Source organism: Quercus suber, unplaced genomic scaffold, assembly GCF_002906115.3.
Source record: "Quercus suber isolate HL8 unplaced genomic scaffold, Cork oak 2.0 scaffold_324, whole genome shotgun sequence".
In the NCBI taxonomy this organism is placed as follows: Eukaryota; Viridiplantae; Streptophyta; class Magnoliopsida; order Fagales; family Fagaceae; genus Quercus; species Quercus suber.
Window position 1 is genome coordinate 725,580 of NW_027069777.1, and position 20,264 is coordinate 745,843.

A 20,264-nucleotide genomic window follows, 5' to 3' on the forward strand; every position below is an offset into this window, starting at 1 on the left:
AAAAAAAATTTCGGCCCAAATTTTATGAGTCGTAGTAAAAAAGAAAAAAGAAAAAAGAAAAAAGAAAAAAGAGTAATGGCTTGTTTGGAAGTTTAGAGAGGGAGGAGAGTAGAGGGGAGTAGAGGAGAGGGGAGTAGTGGGGAGGAGAGTAGAGGAGAATGATTTCCCTCCACTTTGTTTGGATGTTTTTAAAATTAGTAAGGGGGAAGGGAGTAATTAGCCCTTCCCCTTGTATAATTTTGTTAATATAATAAGGGTAAATTAGGTAATTTACTTAGTCAATAGTTTATGCACTCTACTCTCCCTTTAAATCTCTCCAATTTGGGGGAATTAAAAATGGGGGGCTAGAGGGAGTTAAAACCCCTCCAAACTCCTTCCCCTCATTTCTTAAAAAACTTCAAAATAAGATAATTAGATTACTCTCCCTCCCTCTACTCTACTCCCCCTCCATTTTTAAACATCCAAACAGGCCATAAAAGTTTTCTTCTAAAATATCTAGAGGAGGAGTCAACAACCACACAAAGGAATCGGAAAATAGCACATTCTCTGTTGGCGTTGGTTCACATAATATTCCAATCTAACGGGCCCAATCAAAACTAAACAAGGTTTAACCATCCAACGGCCCAAAATAGCTCAACCGCTGAACAAAAGGGCGCAAACCCTAAACTCTCTGCCTCCTTCTCTTTCTCCTGCTTCTGTAACTCATCGCCACACCTTTCTCGTTAGCAGGAGAAAGTAGAAACAAACGCCTCTCTCTATATATTCATATATACATTCACTTTTTCTCTCTATAAAAACCATGCCTTCACTGCCTCTCTCTGATTCCATGCTTACGGAAACCACCCCTAAAGACAAGAAGGAGAAGAAGAGCAGGAAGATGAAGAACAACGGCGAAACCCTAGAAACCGCCGATTCTCCAATCAGCGAGAAGAAGAGCAAGACGAAGAAGACGAAGGAGACCAAGAAGCGCAAGGCGTTGGAGATGGACGAGGAGGAGGAGGAGGAGGAGAGGAGCGGGACCAGCTCTGAGCTCGTTGAGCCTGTGAGCTCGAAGAAGAGCGTGGCCGAGGAGTCGGAGAAGAAGAGCAAGAAGAACAAGAAGGCCAAGGTTGAGGACGGTGAGGAAGAGGAGGTCAAGAGCGTGGAGGAGGATCCGAATGCCGTGTCGAGGTTTCGGATTTCGGCGCCTTTGAAAGCCAAGTTGAAGGAGAAGGGGATTGAGGCCTTGTTTCCCATTCAGGCTATGACCTTCGATACCATCCTTGACGGCTCTGATTTAGTCGGTCGCGCTCGCACCGGTCAGGTATATCTTTCTCTGCAAATATGCCTCCATATGTATATGTGTGTGTGTGTGTGTTTGTGTATTTATGAATTATATTGTTTTAGGTTAAATTTCGTTTTGAATTATATGTGTTAAATTTGATTAATTGGGAAGCAATTTTTGAAGCTAGTAAACCTAGTTATGGTGTGAACTCAATTTGATGCAACTCTGACATGGGAAGTTCTTTGTATAGAGGATGTACTTTCAAATTTGGGGCTTTTAAAGCATTTGGGAAATTTATACTCTGATAGTTTCAACGATGGGGGGAGGGGGAGAGCATTTTGGAAATTGATGGATGTTTGTGTTTAGTTTGCTTTGTATTGGATGGAAGGCCAGCGATGATGCTAGGCCAGTTTGTCTAGACTTCTTGTTAGTAGTTCTTTGGCTAGGTTGGTGTGACAAAAAAGAATGTGGTCTGTTTGGTACTAAAATTTTTTCCTGTTTGTATTTTTGGATTTTGAGCTTGGCTATGTTTGCAATGTAGGGTAAAACACTGGCATTTGTGTTGCCCATCTTGGAGTCACTTACGAATGGGGCATCTAAGGCATCAAGGAAAACTGGATATGGGAGATCACCAAGTGTTTTGGTTCTTTTACCTACAAGAGAATTGGCTAAGCAGGTAATTTTTTTTATACAAGCAATTTTCAAGGAATTTATGATTCCTTGAAGCTTTATGTTAGATTCCTTGAAGCTTTATGTTTCTAACGCCCTCCTTTGGGTTAAATCCAGGTGGCTGCTGACTTTGATACATATGGTGTATCGTTGGGATTGACTTCATGCTGTTTGTATGGGGGAGCTCATATGAGAGATCAAGAGATGAAACTCAAGAGAGGGGTTGATATAGCTATTGGAACACCTGGTCGAATTAAGGTAACCTTTTATTACCATTTTCATTTTAGGTGAAACTGTGAGATACCTTAGACTACTAATGTTAAGAGTTCTGGTTTAGGTATTTCTAGTGCTTATGGTTTTCTTTCCAACTTTGTTGCAGGATCACATAGAGAGGGGGAATATTGACTTCAGCTCTTTGAAGTTCCGGGTCCTTGATGAGGCTGATGAAATGCTAAAGATGGGCTTTGTTGATGATGTTGAACTAATTCTAGGTATGTAATTTATTGGACACCCCAAAATTCCCTGGCTGACATAATCCTACATGCATGTCGGGAAGCAAAATATAGTTTTTCAGACTTTGATGGTTATTTATTTTGAAAATTTTAAAAAAGGCCTAAAAATAAATACAGTATACAAGATATGTTCTAATCAATTAATTAATTGTTGTATCCTCACTTTGTTGTGTGCGTGTCCGTGTCCTGTGTCATGTTGTGTTCGTGTCTATGCTTCTTAGTTTAACAGTTTCCTTTGGACTTTGCAGGTAAAGTAGAGGATGCTAATAAAGTTCAGACTCTGCTCTTCAGTGCCACCTTGCCTGACTGGGTTAAGCAGGTTAAGTATTTTACTAAGATCTCTGGTTATGACCTCTTTCTGAAATCAGCTTTCAATCTGAGGTTAAATCTTTTTATGATATAAATTTTCTTTGAAATCAAATATATATATTTTTATTTTGTTCTTATCTCATCTGATTGAAACCTGTGTTTCCCATTTTAGATTGCTGCTAGGTTTCTTAAACCAAACAAGAAAACTGCTGACCTTGTTGGTAATGAGAAAATGAAGGCTAGTACCAATGTTAGACACATTGTTCTTCCCTGTTCTAGCTCTGCAAGATCCCAGCTTATTCCAGACATTATTCGTTGTTACAGCAGGTTTGTTGTTTCTATTGTCCACTTTACTTTATATAAGATTTTTTCAATGTCCTTTACAAGTTGATTTACATTTCTCATTTCTTCCCCGGTGGGATTTTTTCTGATTCAGTGGAGGCCGGACAATTATTTTTACCGAAACAAAAGATTCTGCTTCCCAACTTTCTGGGTTGTTGCCTGGAGCACGGCCTTTGCATGGGGATATACAGCAGTCTCAACGTGAGGTAAGATGTTTATGCAGTTACATGGTGCTCTACATTTTTATTAATTCTTTTTTGGTTTAGATGGTTGTCCAAGCAGAAAGTAGCTACTATAAATTTTTTCCTAATAAATGCGGATTCTCCCAGCCTGTGTTTCATATAATCCATAGCTACTCTTGTGATGTTTCTAGGGGCTCCTTTAATACTCTATATGGAGTAAAAGAACTGACTTTGTGCTCTTTTCTAATAATGTGGATTCTCTCAATCTGTGTTTGGTATAATCAATAGATAATTTTGTGATGTTTATAGTGCTTCTCCTTACTATATGGAGTAAAGAACCAAAATCTCAAAAAAATATTTTATTATTATTTTTATTCTTTTAAATTTGATGGAAATCAATCCAGTATACTGAAGGTTCTGCTTCATTGCTCAGTTGCTTCAGGGATTTTCAAAGGGTCTAGCTACAAGCCAGCTGCATTTTTACTGTCCACAATTGTATTAAAAAATTTTATAAAGTATCTTGGATAGAGTTGTTATGATGTCGGTATCAGATTTGATCATAAGATTGTTGACCACTGTTTTCTATATGCGACAAACAGTTTTGCTATGATCTCACCAAGGGGAGAAAGGAAGAAAATTATAATTTTATTAAACCATTAAAAAGAATCATTGTATTAATAAGTATATGTATCTCCTCCTGAACCCGCAGATGTGGGAGTATTGCGTATGACCTATATATATAAATAAACTTTTATTTGAGGGAAATCTTTCTATCTTTCTTTCTTATTCTTCTCTAAGTTGTGATGTAATTCTTGCAGGTCACACTCGCGGGGTTCAGGTCTGGAAAATTCATGACATTAGTTGCCACAAATGTGGCAGCACGGGGTTTGGACATTCATGATGTGCAATTAATCATCCAGGTTTGTGTCTGTGCGATTAATTAATCATCCACCTTTGCAATGCATGTTAATTTCAAGCATACTGAAATTGGTGTTTGTGCTTTAGTGTGAACCTCCACGTGATGTGGAAGACTACATCCATCGATCTGGACGCACAGGAAGAGCTGGTAGTTGTTGAAACTTGAACTTCCTCTGGTTTTGGATGACTGGAGTTATGGTATACTGAGATGACGTTTTATTTTTGTTTTTCAAGGTAATACTGGAGTGGCAGTAATGCTTTATGATCCAAGAAAGTCCAATTTTTCTAGGATAGAAAGAGAATCTGGTGTAAAGTTTGAGCACATATCTGCTCCTCAGCCAGCTGATATTGCTAAAGCTGCTGGAGAGCAAGCTGCAGAGATGATTATCCAAGTCTCTGATAGGTATGCATGCTTCTTTTTCAAGTTATCTGATGTATAATTTTGGTTCATTGCCTCTAGGCATAACATACTTTGAAAATTCAGTGTAATTCCTGCTTTTGAGTCTGCTGCTGAGGAGTTGCTGAATAATTCTGGTCTATCAGCAGTTGCATTACTTTCAAAGGCTCTTGCCAAGGCTGCTGTGAGTCTCTCATCCTCTCTCTTGACTATGTATATTTGTCTTTAATTTATCTCTCTGCTTATCTTTTAACTTCTTATTTCTGCTTTGGGTTGGAAATATGTTTAAATTATTTTATGCTGTGCAGGGATATTCTGAAATAAAGAAAAGATCTCTTCTCACTTCAATGGAAAATTACGTCACTGTACATCTTGAAGCTGGAACTTCAATCTATACACCATCGTGAGTACCTAACTCTAAATTTTCTTATTAATTTTTAATGTTTTTCCTTCTGTGCAAAGCTACATTTTGGAATCTTAAACTTGATGATTTGTGTCCTCTGGCAAAAGTAGAATATGAGTCAATATGTCAAGGATGTTCACATGTATCAGTAGTTCAATTCTCCAAAAGTAAAAGGAATTTTGAAACAGGATCTGATGTCTTGGACTAGTTTGGATATGCCTGCATTGATTTTTCAGTTGGGTGGCTAATTTTGTTGACCGCTTTGTTTGTTCTTGTAAGAGAAATTTTAGATTTAAAGTTTTGAAACTTTCTGCAATCTACTTCGCTTTGTGGGTTTTAATATGAGGTCAGAGATGAGGGTATAGTCCAATGAATTAAAATATGCCACCCTTCAAACCCCCCCCCCCCTGAGTAATTTTGTTCGAAAATGTAAAGCTTGTTTTACACTCTATTTTCTCCCAATTTGGGGAGAAAGAGTTTTAGTGGCTCGGGAGAAAATTGTCGACTCCCATCAATTTCTTCCCCACTTGCCTCTCCCAACCAAACACACCCTCTCTTAATTTTCTCTTCCCCATTTTCAATCCAGCCTATTTCACTCCAACCAAATGGAAATGAGGAGATGATGAAAAAAATGGGAGGATAGAAGAAATTTAATTTTCCTCATTTGTATTTGGTTAGAGGAGCGAAAAGTAGAAGGATGAAAAACTATTTTATTGGCTAAGACCTAAGAAGAAAAATAATAGGATAGAAAATGTAGTTTGTATAAATTTACAATCATGTCCCTATTAGATAAAACAAAAAATAACATTTTTTAAAATATTTATTACACACACATATGCACTCCATTAAAAAATGGGGAAAAAAAAGAAACAAATAATGCCTAGAAACACAAAAAACAAAATTGATGAAAGGAAAAAAGAGGAACGAATAGCACCTTAAAAAAAGGCAAAACAACAAACGCATTATGGGTGGGGAAATTGAGTTTTGGTGTGCCCAGAGAGAAACAACTAGACCCCCATCATTTTTTCTCTCCTCTCCACCTCCCACTCATTTTCTTTCCTATTTTCTGCTCCCCTTTTTTCATCACAACCAAACATACCCTTATTTTAGACAATATAATGTTATTAACCTTTGTTTTGTCTTTGTCAATTATAATTCAATTTCTAGGTTTTCATCATTATCAATATTATTATTGTTGTTATTATTATTCATATTATAAGTCTACAATTACTTTCCTTGTCATCAGATTTCACTATTGAATTTTACACCTATTGTTTGGATTTTTTTATAAAATAACTATAAATTTCAAACAATATTATTAGTTAAGCAACGTTTTAAACATATTTCTTTTCTAACAATTCGACTACAGGTGGTCGTTTTTTGGGTTACAAAATTGACTGGATTGGACTCAATTTTCCTGTTTTAAACAGTAGATGAGTGGTGAGTGTAGATTAGAAAATGACCCTAGTGGAGTCGTTTTACGAGCCTAGAAAACGACTCCACCGAAGTCGTTTTTACAAGCACAGAAAATGACTTTACTGGAGTCGTTTTCTGTGCTTGTAAAAACGACTCCACTGGAGTCGTTTTCTAAAGCAATAAACTTAGCCCAGAACACGCGTCCCTCATCGCGCCCACAAGAAAAACTTCAAAAACAAAACAAGTTTCAAAACACGCCTCTCACTCAATCGATCACTCCTCACTCTCTCAGTCGATCACTCTCACTCTCAGTCACCTCTCCCGTTCAAAAAGAAAAAAACTAAGTTTCAAAACACTCTCTCAGTCGCTCTCACTCTCAGTCGCTCTCACACTCTCTCGCTCTCACTCTCAGTCACTCTCACACTCTTTCACTCTCAGTCTCTCGCTCAGTCATCTCGCTCCGTCACCGTCGGTGTTGCTCAGTCCCTCTCGCTCCGTCTCTGTCTCCGTCGCCGTCGCTGCCTCTCGCTCCCGTCGTTCCGTCTCCGCCTCGCTCCGTCGGTCCGTCTCCGCATCGCTCCATCGCTCCGATTACCTCACAAAAAAGTAGGACTTTCTGGTAGAAGAAATGATAGGTTTGGCTCTAGTGGCGGGAGAGGTCGTGGCAACACTGGCAAAAGATGGTGAAGGACTTATAAACTGTTTATTATCAAGTAGCCAATGGTCTAAATTAATTTGTTGTAGGGGCAGGGTACGAGTGATAATGAAGAAGATATTCAATATAGGGCCATGTATGAGGAAAACTTCGAATCTAGATTGGCTCAGTATAGAAATTTTCTTTTCTTTTTTTACTTTTTAGCGTGTTCTGAGTTATTTGTTTAGGTTTTGGGGATTTTTCCATGTCTCCCCATTTTGGGTCTCGTCTTTGCTAAAAATGTGAGACCACGAACGAATTTGAATGTTTATTTTAATGATTCACAAGAAAAAGTAATTGAATATGTATTCTTAAACATCGTTTTCTATCTATATTTAATGATTCACAAAAAAGAGTACATGTATTCTTTTGTCATATTTTTGCCTCCACGTGGCTTAGCAGATGGATGATTTAAGAACCATTCTGGATATCCTTTAGAAGTGATGTTTGGGTGTCATTAGTAAGAGATGTATACCTTATCTTTCTGCAGCTTTTAGGTCATGCCATTGCATGTTACTTGGTGTCTGAATACTTGAAATTCGACACAAACTAAGCTGATACAGAGAGTCTGCCTGTGCAAGCTGGACTTCGTATATGAGGGTTGTCACTTGTCAGGAACATCTTGTATGAATGAACAAAAAAATGGGATTGAAGCCTGCTCTTCCTCTAGGATTTTTACTTAGTCTTGTAGGAATGGCTGTTCNCCCCCCCCACCCCCCAACAAAAAAAAAAAGTAAGAAAAAGTAAAACCGCCTGATAACACTCAGTTAACATAAAAAAGCCTTTGTTGTGATTTGTTGGATGGGGGGGAAAACTTTCTGAATACTTGACGTGCCAAGTTAAAAGGCTAAATTATGGGTATACTAATCGTTTTCGTTGATGGCAGCATTGTGTATTGGATTTGTCCAGTGTTTGCACCATTACATAGAAGGTGCATAGAGATATTGCCTCATGTTTTGGGGTTCAAAAGAAAGCTGTGTTTATTGTTCTTTAACTTTCAATTAATTTGGCTGTAAAATCAAGTTATATGTATTCTAAAGATGTTTACCATAGCCATCTAAGTAATTGTATATATGATGAGTTACATTGACATGGACTGTTGTCCTAAGTATGGAAGATCTACTTTCTCTGGAGTTTTGTTTGTGTGTTAAAATAAATTGGTATTGGTTGTTTTTTTATTTGTTTTAACTACTAATTGCTGGTATTAATGAATTGATTGATAATGATGGATAATTGTTGACTTCTGCCTGAATTGACGAATCTGTGAATTGTGTTCAGTTTTGCTTTTAATGTCCTGAAGAGATTCTTGCCTGAGGAGAAGGTAGAGGCAGTGCAGGGTCTAGCTCTCACTGCAGATGGAAAGGGTGCCGTGTTTGATGTTCCTGCTGGAGATTTGGATACATTTCTTGCTGGTAAGGATCATTAGTGTTAGTACAGTGGGTTCATTGTAATTGCGTCCTTAATCTGTTTATCATTCTTTTTGCTGCTAAAGGCTGTATTTCCCGCATCGTTATTTTTGTGATTACTGATTAGTCCTTGGATATTGCACGTACTGGATACTACCATACTTTCTCAATAGTTTTCTGAGTCATACTCCAGCAGTTTAACATTTGATTTACCCTACACTCTGCTACTGAAGTCTTACGTCTTTGATTGTATATTTGACTGGCTCTTTTTTTTGGTGGCTTCAGGTCAGGAAAATGCTGCTAATGTGAGCTTAGAGGTATTGAAAGCATTGCCGCCCTTGAGAGAAAGAGAACAGCCCAGGGGAAGATTTGGTAGTGGTGGTGGTTTTTCTGGTGGGAGTAGGTTTTCTGGTGGAAGAGGCGGCAGAGGTGGTGGTGGTTTTTTCTGGTAGAAGAAATGATAGGTTTGGCTCTAGTGGCGGGAGAGGTCGTGGCAACACTGGCAAAAGATGGTGAAGGACTTATAACTGTTTTACTTAGTCTTGTAGGAATGGCTGTTCCAATATTTTTGGAAATATCCTTTTGAAATCACCATTATCTTCTTTGAGTAATTATAATCCCTGAACTAATTACCAACCTGGGAACCATTACAGAAATGTATCCTAATACATTTACACATTAAGGTTTGTTTGTTACCATTTATTTAAACAATAGTTTTCAGTTTTTAAATAATATTATACGTATTTTTACATTTTTTTACTCATGTATTTTCAAAAAATACAAGCAATGTTACTAGAACAACATTACCAAATGAACTCAAAATACCTTTTTTTAGATTTACTATCAATGCAAAATTTTAAGAAAATAAAAAATTAATAGTTATATCATATTAATATCAATCAAATATTTAAATTTAAATTTTTTGTAATATAAAATTATGCATAAAAAATAAGTTTATAAATTAAATAATAATTTATAAATTAAATAGTATATAATATTTGATTGATATAATATTTGACAAGAATATATAATTTATTAGTTAGATTTTTAAAATATGTAATTATATTAATTTTTTTTTAAGTAAGAGTAGTAGCTGTACTTTGTCCATTCATCCGTATCTGTTTGTCCAAAAACCAAACTCAGCTGCTCTAAAAGATACTAGTCCACCGATTTCCCACTTTTCACAAACTTTAACAACTTTGAGACAATACCGCACATTTTTAGTGTGGTGATTATTCTATAAATATAAATACTTATGCAGGGTGAGAGATAAGAGATATGGTTTAAGCACCAAAGTGGGAGTTTCTTGCATATATATATATACACACACACACAATATGCTAGAATAGAAATTCTGTAAAAAAAAAAAAAAAAAACTTCCAGAAACGTCTACAGCCTCCACTCCAAGCTTCTTGTTCTTCTTAACACGTCTACAGTCATCTGCCTTAACACTCTCTGACTCTCACCTGGTCGTATGTTACCTTTTTTTTTCTTAAACTCAAATCTTTTCTGATTCTTTTCGCTTTTTCTTTCACTTTGGAAGACATAGGCTTTTGATGTTCGGTGTTTGTCTGAAACTATCCAAAAAAAAAAAAAAAAAAAACGAGCTGAGTTCTTGTTCTTGTTCTTCCCAAGTCATGGGATACCAACGAAGAGCAAAGCTCGCACTCGATACTTTTCGAAGTTACACTTCCAAGATTGTAACCCCCAAAGCTCCAATTCAAGAACCCACTTCTAGAATTTCCCAAACTGGTTCTTCGATTTTCACTTCCAATAAATCTAATAAGCTTTCTGGGTTTTCTTCATATTCTTGTATTTCTCAAAGACTTGGTTTACAAGTTTCACCCAATAGAATTCGGTTCAATCAGATTCATTCCAACCCTTTTCTAGGAGGTGCTAAGAGATATTACTACGTTGATCGGTACCGGGTTCAGCATTTCAGGCCACGAGGGCCTCAGCGGTGGTTTCAGAACCCAAGAACTGTGCTGGTAGTGGTTCTTGTGGGTTCTGGGGTTTTCATAACTGTGTATTTTGGGAATTTGGAGACAGTCCCATATACGAAGCGAACCCATTTCGTGCTTTTGTCGAAAAGCATGGAGAGGAGGCTGGGAGAGACGCAATTTGAGCAAATGAAGGCAGGCTTTAAGGGCAAATTATTGTCTGCAATACACCCTGACAGCGTGAGGGTGAGACTGATAGCAAAGGATATAATTGAGGCATTGCAGAGAGGGTTGAGGAGTGATCAGGTGTGGAGTGATATGAGTTATGCATCGGAGGAGAGCATAGGCGTAGAGGCGAGGGGCCATGAGACGTTGATGGCATTGAAGGAGACTGAGGAAGGGAAGTGGTTTAAAGATGATGAAATTCTTGATGATAGTTGGGTTCAGAAAAGCAGGAAGAAAGGTCAAGAGAGAGGGTCTCTATCAGCCACTTCGCATTTGGAAGGATTGAATTGGGAGGTTTTGGTGGTCAATGAGCCTGTTGTTAATGCATTCTGTTTACCGGGCGGGAAGATTGTCGTGTTTACGGGCTTGCTTGAACAATTTAAGGCTGATGCTGAGATAGCAACTATAATTGGGCATGAGGTATAGAGATATACTGCTTTATTCTTTAGCTCTTTGTTGCTGTAATTGTAATATGTGGGAGTTAAAAACAGCTTGCTCATTGTGTTTGTGTGATCAGTGATCACTGGTCAAATATGTTTACATTGGTCTAATTGATTGGTTAGGTTGGGCATGCTGTGGCTCGACATGCGGCTGAGGGGATTACGAAGAACCTGTGGTTTGCAATTCTACAACTGATACTTTATCAGTTTGTTACGCCTGATATTGTCAACACAATGTCAACTCTTTTCCTGAGGCTTCCTTTCTCCCGGAGGTACCCTATATTGCCTGATGGATCACATGTTAAATTTCTCTTTTTATGGTTTGTATTTTTTGATATTGTTGTTCTGTTTTGATCTTTGGTGAGATGCATATATGGGAAAGTTTGAGAATTTTGATGCTTGATGCTGTTTTGTTGTTGACTTTTCTGTCATACCTGCAGTTCAATTCATCCTGCAAATATTTGGTTTTAGCTTTACTAAGATTTCGAGATGACTAAAACTAGAAATGTGATGTACATTGCACAATCGGTGTGAGCAGTAGTCATGGCTATTGCTGAATTGCTCTTTGGATAAGTGTCAATGTTATTGGCATGCGTTACAAGTCTTAGTATCAGTTTTATGTATGTGTACAAGGATTTGAATTGCATCAACATGAAGTGCCCAACAAGGCAACATGATAATTCCAAACAGTGAGTACTGTGGGGCTAGTGTCAGTCCCAATGTGTGGTTAACCTAAAGAATGGGGGTGAGCCTTCTAATTTATTCTAATGAAAGTTAACCCAAAGAATGTAAAGAACATTACATTTCAGCATGGAGATAAACTTCTGAGATATATTGGGTAATCACAATATTTCTGCTTAAGAAAAGTTTCTTATATTTTGATGTAATTATTTAGAATGAGACAATAAGGCTGAATATTAGAAACCTCCATAAGGTTCCTGGATAAATCATTTGCTTTGCTGTGGTTTGAGTTATTAGTAACATGTGTATGTGTGTTGGGGGTAGGGGGTTTGGTGTATCTGACCTGATGCACCACAATATCATAACCTGAAAGCTTTTTGACTTTTTTGGTGGCTCCAATTTACTCCTATATTTTGTTGTTATTCCATTAAGTTTTGCCATCAAATTCCATTTCATTGATTTCTTTCTTTCTTTCTTTCTTTTTTTTTTTTTTTTTTTTTGAATTGGTATAAACTTTTTGTTCCACTGACCATCTTAAAAAGGTTTATGTGGAGATGCTTTATTGGGTTAAGAAAAATAATAAAAACACACTATAGCTGTTGGGATTATTAGTTTGCAAACTCTATAATTGCTAGTAATTGCAAGCATATGGTGGATGAGTTCTGAGGGAAGATGATTCATATTTAAGGAAAACTGTGAATAGCTACAATAGCTGTTGCAATAATTTGTTCTTGGTAAGCGCCAAGAGCCTTGTAGCTCAACTGGTTGGCACCTCTTGGTGTTTCCAAGGGAGACATCTATGGTTCAAATCTCTCCTTCCCCAATTATTGAATTATCAGAATAATTAGTTCTTAGTAATCAATAATTATTTGGATGTACATGGATCTGGGTTCAGTGTAGTAAGATCTCAAATTTAGTCACCTAGTTTTCCAGCATTACACCCCTGGACAGCAGGTTATCCTGTGTATTTTCACGGTTGGATGATAATTAGAGGTGACTGAGGTTTTCCTAAATATCATTGTATGGAAGTACATTAGAGGTGTTTGGGAAAGATTTTCTAAAATATAAGATTTGAGGTGGGAAGGGGTCTTTGAATCTGTTTTTTGGGACAATTTGTGGTGTGGGGAGTCATTTCTCAATGAAGCATTTCCGATGTTGTATCACGTAGCTAGGAAAAAGGATACGTTTGTGGCGGAGTATTTGTGTTGGCATAATGGGATTGCACACTGGGATGTGCTTTTCGTTAGACCAATGAAAGATTGGGAACTGACAAGTTTGGAATCCTTCTTTGATCTTCCTTATTCTTCTAAGGTGGATGGGAATGAGGAAGATAAAGTGGTGTGGGTAGTAGCTTGGAGTGGTTCTTTTGAGGTAAAATCGTTTTATTCAATCTTATCTGATGGAGGTAATTGCTCATTCCCTTGGAAAAGTATTTGGAAGGTGAAAGCTCATACTAAGCTAGCTTTTTTCACTTGGAAAGTGGTGAAGGGGAGGATTTTAACTTTTTATAGTTCGAGGAAGAGAAATATTTGTTTTGTTAAGAGTTGTTGTATGTGTAAACAAGATTGGGAGGAATTGGTGGGTCACCTGCTCATTCATTGTCCTTTTGCCTCGGATTTATGGTCCTTTGTGTTTAGTTTGTTTGGTATCTCATGGGTCAAGCAGTTGAGTTGCTTGCTTATTGGCATAGAGGTGGTGGGCGACATAGGATGGCATCTGTTTGGGGTGTTATTCCGCAATGTTTTATGTGGAACATATGGAGAGAACTGAACAACAGAATCTTTGAAGGGGAGGAACGTTCTATCATAGAGTTGGAGCACATTTTCCTTCTGTCTTTATTGGAATGGAGGACTTTGAGTGGTCTTGACGCACCCTCTGTTTTAGATTTTGGAGATTTATGTAATTGTGGGTAGTCCTTTGCAATCCTTGTACGCTACCTGTGTACCAAGGAACTGGCTCTTTCTTCTTCTTCTTCTTCTTTTTCAATAAAGTTATTATTTACCAATCCAAAAAAAAAAAAAAAAAAAAATTGACCTCTCTTATGGTTTATGAAACATAGCTTTATTGCTTAGTAGGATATGAAGAATATTCTAAGCAAAGGTGCTGTTAGTATGGTACCTGGATTCCAAATCTTTGTAAGGAAAAACTTTTACTTTTTTGCATGAGTGTTGATTATATGTTTCACATTCAGTACTAGATAAGAAAACAGAGTGTTAATTACATACTGATCCATAAATTATTGAAATTTCTTGGTTGGAATCAATCAATACCCTTCTCTCTTTTTCCTATAGATAGCAAACTGTTTGGTGGTTAAAAAATGTACCAAGCTTCATGAAAATATTAATTTTATCTTTAAAGCTATCCGTTATTTTGTTATAACTTATAAAGGATGAGCAATGTATTAAGTTTGCTTTGAATATTGTGATTTTAGAGTTGGACGAATCATATCTTGTATCAGAGATTCCTTTTACTTATGTATGCAAGACCATGCAATATCTGAAGCTTGATAATTAAAAGGCGACTCGTCATTGAAGAGATGGCGGGTCGTGCCAACACCTAACATAATGAATTAAAAAATAATTGTTTGGCCCGTTGTATTGGCAGAATGTCTAGGATTTTTTTTGTTCTTCATGACAAAATGCATTATGTAGATTACTCTTTCAGACTCTGTATCGCAACATCATTTTTAGTTCCTTTGTAAAGGTTCTATACTTCAATTTGTTCCATTCTTTGTTTTTCATATTTCTGATCATGTTGGAGTCTTTGATTCCTACAGATCTCATCTTTAAACTCACATTATTTAGTTAGAGCCCTGTGTAATTCGATTTTTTTTTTGTTTTTACCAACATTTGGATTAGTGCTGAAGGGAAGACAACCACTCTCTCTGTGCTTGCAATGGCTTTTTGTAATCATATGATGACGAAAGTTCTTAGTTTATCTTCCTTGAGTTTGTTGGTCTGACCATCTGTTTGATAAAAAAATAGACACCAATCTTTGGATTATAAGGTGAAATAGAATGTTCTGGAGCTGATTCAACCTTGTGCAAAATTACCAAGTGACCTTTTGAATAAATTAACAACGTATGCTTGAATATGGTTCCTCTCAAATGTGTTTAGTGAGCATTACAGACAGTTCCTTAATAAAGTTGCTTTGTCTTGAAAGGAATTTTTTTTTGCCCCCCTTTCCTTTCCCCTTTTTTAGTAAGTAAATTATTGAAGAAAGGCTAGGTGAAATTGCAGAATTTCAGTTTCAGCATTGGAGGTGAAGGGAATTGCTTAAGATTGGTAGTTGGAATGGTTGCAGGACTCTGAAGAAGAGTGTTGCTTGATTAGCATAATGGATGCTTTAGATCACATTACAGGACAAGCTCCTGGCAAGCAGAAATGTGGTGTGAGTCCTAATGGGTAGAATTGATAACTAAAAAATTGAGACACGAAGCCTTTAATGATTCCAGAAGGTACTTGGTCTACTATGTTCTCTTTCAGAGATAGTTGGACAGATAACAGCAAGCCATATAGTAGGACAGACAGAGGTGAAACATGATCCTATTTTCTGATGTGTGCTCACCCTTTTGTATAAATTGTCTTTGCAGGATGGAAATGGAGGCAGACTACATAGGGCTGCTGTTGATGGCCTCAGCTGGATATGATCCTCGTGTGGCCCCCAAAGTGTACGAGAAGTTGGGACAGGTGACAGGCGAATCAGCTCTCAGGGATTATCTTTCAACCCATCCATCTGGAAAGAAGAGAGCTAAGTTGCTGGCTCAAGCCCAGGTCATGGAAGAAGCTCTTGGCATATACAGGGAAGTAAGATCAGGTCGTGGAATCGAAGGTTTTCTGTAGGACAACACAAACACCAATGTTTAACTTGCTTTGCTGTGTAGTTGGAGGGAAGCTGGCTGTCAAGTTCTAAGCCTTCCTCTTTTTGCTTAATTTTTCCGTAATTGTAATTTTAATTTTATTTAGTAACATTTTTTTATCTGTAACTGTATTTATGCGGATTGGGATTCTTTTCAAGTTGAGCCTATTATCTTATTCCATTTCCGGGTTCTTAGAGAATTCTCTCTTTTTTAACCATTTTTGTTTATGTTGAAAACTAAATGGTTTCTATTTTATCTGTATCCATGTTTATGCATTCCCGATTTGTTATATCTTTTATGCTTATTGGTTTAATTTGCACCTTTGTGAGAGATTGGACCTTTATCATTTCAAGAAAATGGCACCTGGTTATCCAGTGGAACGAGGTGAAAAGTGGAGCTCTGGTTGGCATTGACTAATGAACCACATACACAATTTTTGGTGCATTATAATCAGTGATTGAATTTAGTTTTTGCTGCATAAATTTTGCCCATTTGATACTTCACAGAGTTTTCCCTCCTTGCATTACGAGGTATCTTTGGTGATTTTCAAAAATTAGCCATTTAATTACTCTATATTACTTAAAATAATTTGGGAAGATGTTATGTTATCTCAAAAAACGAAAAAAAAAAAGAATAATTTGGAAAAATGGCCAAAATGTTATGGTAACATATAAATAAGGATCATGCTAGGCTTGCTAGCCATAGCCAACCATAAGGTGAGAAAATGAAAGAAGCCCAACACCTAAAAAATACATTGAAGAACACAATCTCAAGTTTAGTCCAAGAATGCAAGAACATGAGAGAGCTTAAACAAATCCATACCCATATCCTGACTTGTCCAAATCTTTCAAACAATGACCAACATTTTCTCATTACTCGTCTGCTTTACTTTTGCGCCATTTCTGATTGGGGCTCTCTCACCTATGCTGCCAATGTTTTCCGACTCATAAACAACCCAAATACCTCTATCTATAACATAATGATCAGAGCTTATGCTACTAAAATCAATGGAGTTGATGACACAAATTCTTCATGTCGGGCCTTGATTCTATATAAGCAAATGCTTTGTGATGGCATTGCACCTGATTTCCTCACTTTTCCATTCCTAGTAAAGGGATGCACGACGAGGCTCGAGGGTGACACAGGCCGAAGCATTCATGCCCATGCCATCAAGTTTGGATTTGGTAATGATGCTTTTGTTGGGAATTCTTTGATAAGTCTGTATTCGGTATGTGGGTATTTGAGTTTTGCCCGGAAGATGTTTGATGAAATGTCGAACGGGGATGTTGTTTCTTGGAACTCGATGATTATTGGGTATTTGAGAAGGGGGGAACTTGATAAGGCGTTGGAATTGTTCAGGAGGATGAAGAAGAGGAATGTTATAACTTGGAATTCAATTATAGTGGGGTTCATTCAAGGTGGTCGGCCGAAGGAGGCCTTGGAATTTTTCCATGAAATGCAGATGGTAAGGGATGAGATGGTTAGACCGGACAAGATTACAATTGCTAGTGTCCTTTCAGCTTGTGCCTATCTTGGTGCAATTGATCATGGTAAATGGGTGCATGGTTACTTAAGGAGAAGTGGCCTAGAGTGTGATGTGGTAATTGGCACGGCATTGGTTGATATGTATGGCAAATGCGGATGTGTGGAAAAAGCATATGAGGCCTTTAAGGATATGCCTAAAAGGGATACCTTGGCATGGACAGCAATGATATCAGTGTTTGCTCTTCATGGGTTTTGTAAAGAGGCTTTTGATCTTTTTGAAGAGATGGAAATGCTTGGGGTGAAGCCTAACCATGTGACATTTGTTGGGCTATTGTCGGCTTGTGCTCACTCTGGTCTAGTAGAGAAAGGACGATGGTGTTTTGACATGATGAGACGTGCTTACTCAATTGAACCACAGGTTTATCACTATGCTTGTATGGTTGATGCACTTGCCCGTGCTGGGCTTTTTGGAGAGGCAGAAGAGCTTATTAGAGGCATGCCAATGGAGCCAGATGTGTTTGTTTGGGGTGCGTTACTTGGAGGTTGTCAAATGCATGGGAACGTAGAATTAGGAGAAAGGGTGGCACAGTATTTAATTGATTTGGAACCTCTGAACTATGCTTTTTATGTGAACTTTTGTGATGTATATGCCAAAGCTAATAGATTTGATGACGTAAAGAGAATTAGAGCCTTGATGAAAGAAAAAGGGATAAAGAAGGAAGTCCCAGGCTGCAGCATGATTGAAGTTGATGGGGCTGTCTATGAATTTTCAGTGAGAGGATCACCTGATGTTCTAATGGAGGAAGTAGTCTGTATTTTGAATGGGTTTAGTAACATGATGAAGATAGAAGGATTTATGCTTGATCATAATAAGAATTCATTGAAGGCAAACATTATGTGATAATATAGTTAAGTTTTGTTACAAAGGAATTTGTTTATATGTTCACACTTGGGAAACTGACATTCTGCTGTTTGTAGAGTTATTGAAAGTTATTCAAGAACCTCCAAGCACTATTATGAAAAGGAATTTATTGTATGAGGGACATTTATCGAGGTATACTTAAGGGAATGAGATATACATCCCTAGGAGAATAAGGTCGCTCTTGATTTAACCTTATTTTTTAGGCAACCCATGTGTTCTGACAAAATTTACATCTGCTCACCATTACTGAGCCAAAATTATCATGTAAGCATGTAGGAGCTATTCTTGTAAATATCTAGGGTTGTCAATGTCCTGTAGAAATTAAATCATTTCACTTTGTTCTTCTTGGCATTGAATATGAATTTATACTGTGTCTTCAATAAGTGGACTGTGATTCTATCCGTATTACGTAATGGAATATTTCTGAATTTAAGTAGTAGTAAATATGAAGTATGATTGCTTTTATATTGATCTTGGGTTGATGTGCCAGTTATCCATGTACCAATATATTGTCATAGGATATATCATCTCAAATGTTGTTTTCTTATATCTACTTAAGTCTCTCAGACCAAATTCTTTGCAGAAGCCTGAGATCTGAAGAAAGCCTAATCTTTTAGTGTTTTGTTAATTAGTTGGTGAAAACATGTAGCTCTGTTTCTTGTGATTAGTTGATCTGTGTACTTAATTGTGTTTGTATCACAAAAATTCTTAAACTTGATTACTTTCAGAATTTTGGTTGTCAAAATACTAATCTTCATTATATTATCTTGATTTGCAGGTTTCCATATTTTCTCTACAACGTTTATCTTGACTTAAATTCAGTCTGATGGAAAGAAGAAAATATTAATTGAAAGATCAGCAGCCATGAAAGTCTTCTCAATGAAAGCCGACCTGTTTTCTCTGAATCCAATGGTCAGGTATCATCAAGAACAAAGCTTCCCATCCTGCAACATGTGCATCTAGTACATTGTTAGGTATGTGATCGGACCTCACATCCATATAAGTATAACCTTCCATGTATTATGAATGTGGTAGTGCATGAATAAATTAAATCATTGTCATAGTTGAATAAGAAAATAAGGTCATACTTCAGATAGTATTACTTATCGCGGGGAAGGTATCATCAAGAACAAAGCTTCCCATCCTGCAACATGTGCATCTAGTACATTGTTAGGTATGTGATCGGACCTCACATCCATATAAGTATAACCTTCCATGTATTATGAATGTGGTAGTGCATGAATAAATTAAATCATTGTCATAGCTGAATAAGAAAATAAGGTCATACTTCAGATAGTATTACTTATCGCTTGGGGGGGGGGTGGGGGGGGGGAAGTTTGCAACCCAAACTTCAATATTCTTTAATTACCAAGCATCTCTTGCTCCGAGATACATAACCCATCTGTGAATTACTCCATCACATGGTGAAATTTATGCTGATTAATGATGATCAACCTAATATTGAATAACAAATATTGAATATAGGACAAAGTTGAGCTACAAAATTGGTTGTAGTCTTATGCTACAACCTTACTTAATATTTTTTTATTGGAGGTGAATTTTGACAAATCTATAATTAGATTACATCTTCTTCTTATATCCTTCATACTTGAAAATTTTCTAAAAAATTAAAGATCAATAGTTATGTCATCAATAAATTGTTTAAATTGCAAGTTTTTGTAGTTTAAAATTGTGCGTAAAATATAAACTTATAGATTATATAGTAAATAATATATCTGATTGACACAAAATTTGATATGTGGATTAAGAGCGTAAAGAATATGTAATTCAATGGTTAGATTTTTAAAGTATGTAATAACGTTTATTTTATTAAGGTTGTAACTTTAGGCTACAATCAATTTTGTAGTTAAATTTTGTACTTGAATATATACTAAAACCAACTTTGCCAACTATGGCAAGGTAACAAATTTCATGTACCTATCAGCTTTGATTAGGTTTTTACTTGAAGTTTTCCAACAGTGGAACGTTTCGCATGAGAGTATCATTGTGGAATAATGGAGATTTTTTTTTTTTTTTTCCCCATCATTGCAGAATAAATGGTGCCACCAACATAAGCTTGTGATGTATTAATTCTAAACAAAAGTTTTAAGAGATTTCAGCACAGCTGTTTTTTGAACAAATGCAACAAAATTAGTTTATTTACCACAGAGAGAGCAGCAAAGCAATTGATGAATTTGCA

At 36.8% G+C, this 20,264-nt stretch overlaps 3 protein-coding genes across 5 annotated transcripts; all 3 read left to right on the plus strand.

Annotated features, from left to right (window-relative positions):
* Positions 1-669: 669 nt before the first annotated feature.
* Positions 670-9,009, plus strand: LOC111995627 (DEAD-box ATP-dependent RNA helicase 7). Its single transcript, XM_024027548.2, has 14 exons — positions 670-1,303; positions 1,806-1,940; positions 2,051-2,191; positions 2,313-2,424; positions 2,694-2,764; positions 2,927-3,081; positions 3,191-3,302; positions 4,097-4,198; positions 4,284-4,344; positions 4,431-4,599; positions 4,681-4,777; positions 4,902-4,996; positions 8,385-8,518; positions 8,798-9,009. The coding sequence occupies exons 1-14, from the start codon at positions 800-802 to the stop codon at positions 8,962-8,964; spliced, it is 2,055 nt and encodes a 684-aa protein (XP_023883316.2). The 5' UTR covers positions 670-799; the 3' UTR covers positions 8,965-9,009.
* Positions 9,010-10,096: 1,087 nt separating this feature from the next.
* LOC111995858 (mitochondrial metalloendopeptidase OMA1) lies at positions 10,097-15,856 on the plus strand. Of its 2 annotated transcripts, XR_010632847.1 has the most exons (4): positions 10,097-11,097; positions 11,241-11,389; positions 15,102-15,255; positions 15,391-15,496. XR_010632847.1 is itself a non-coding variant. In XM_024027808.2 (3 exons), the coding sequence occupies exons 1-3, from the start codon at positions 10,150-10,152 to the stop codon at positions 15,638-15,640; spliced, it is 1,347 nt and encodes a 448-aa protein (XP_023883576.1). In that variant the 5' UTR covers positions 10,097-10,149; the 3' UTR covers positions 15,641-15,856. The 2 variants fall into 2 exon arrangements, 1 of the variants encoding a protein (XP_023883576.1); XM_024027808.2 differs by lacking the exon at positions 15,102-15,255 and having other exon boundaries at positions 15,391-15,856.
* A 498-nt stretch (positions 15,857-16,354) lies between these two features.
* Positions 16,355-19,038, plus strand: LOC111995901 (pentatricopeptide repeat-containing protein At5g66520). Of its 2 annotated transcripts, none has more exons than XM_024027849.2 (2): positions 16,355-18,328; positions 18,843-19,038. In XM_024027849.2, exon 1 carries the CDS (start codon positions 16,382-16,384, stop codon positions 18,041-18,043), a length of 1,662 nt encoding a protein of 553 aa, XP_023883617.2. In that variant the 5' UTR covers positions 16,355-16,381; the 3' UTR covers positions 18,044-18,328; positions 18,843-19,038. The 2 variants fall into 2 exon arrangements, with proteins under 2 accessions (XP_023883617.2, XP_065639065.1); XM_065782993.1 differs by having other exon boundaries at positions 16,355-18,196.
* Positions 19,039-20,264: the final 1,226 nt, after the last annotated feature.

Bases quoted from the DNA above. Each gene is read 5' to 3' on its own strand.
- LOC111995901 (XM_024027849.2), top strand. From the start codon at position 16,382: ATGAAAGAAGCCCAACACCTAAAAAATACATTGAAGAACACAATCTCA.
- LOC111995627 (XM_024027548.2), top strand. From the start codon at position 800: ATGCCTTCACTGCCTCTCTCTGATTCCATGCTTACGGAAACCACCCCT. The intron at 2,192-2,312 runs GTAACCTTTTAT...ACTTTGTTGCAG, and splicing joins GAACACCTGGTCGAATTAAG to GATCACATAGAGAGGGGGAA. The intron at 3,303-4,096 runs GTAAGATGTTTA...TAATTCTTGCAG, and splicing joins TACAGCAGTCTCAACGTGAG to GTCACACTCGCGGGGTTCAG.
- LOC111995858 (XM_024027808.2), top strand. From the start codon at position 10,150: ATGGGATACCAACGAAGAGCAAAGCTCGCACTCGATACTTTTCGAAGT. The intron at 11,098-11,240 runs GTATAGAGATAT...TTGATTGGTTAG, and splicing joins CAACTATAATTGGGCATGAG to GTTGGGCATGCTGTGGCTCG. The intron at 11,390-15,390 runs GTACCCTATATT...TTGTCTTTGCAG, and splicing joins AGGCTTCCTTTCTCCCGGAG to GATGGAAATGGAGGCAGACT.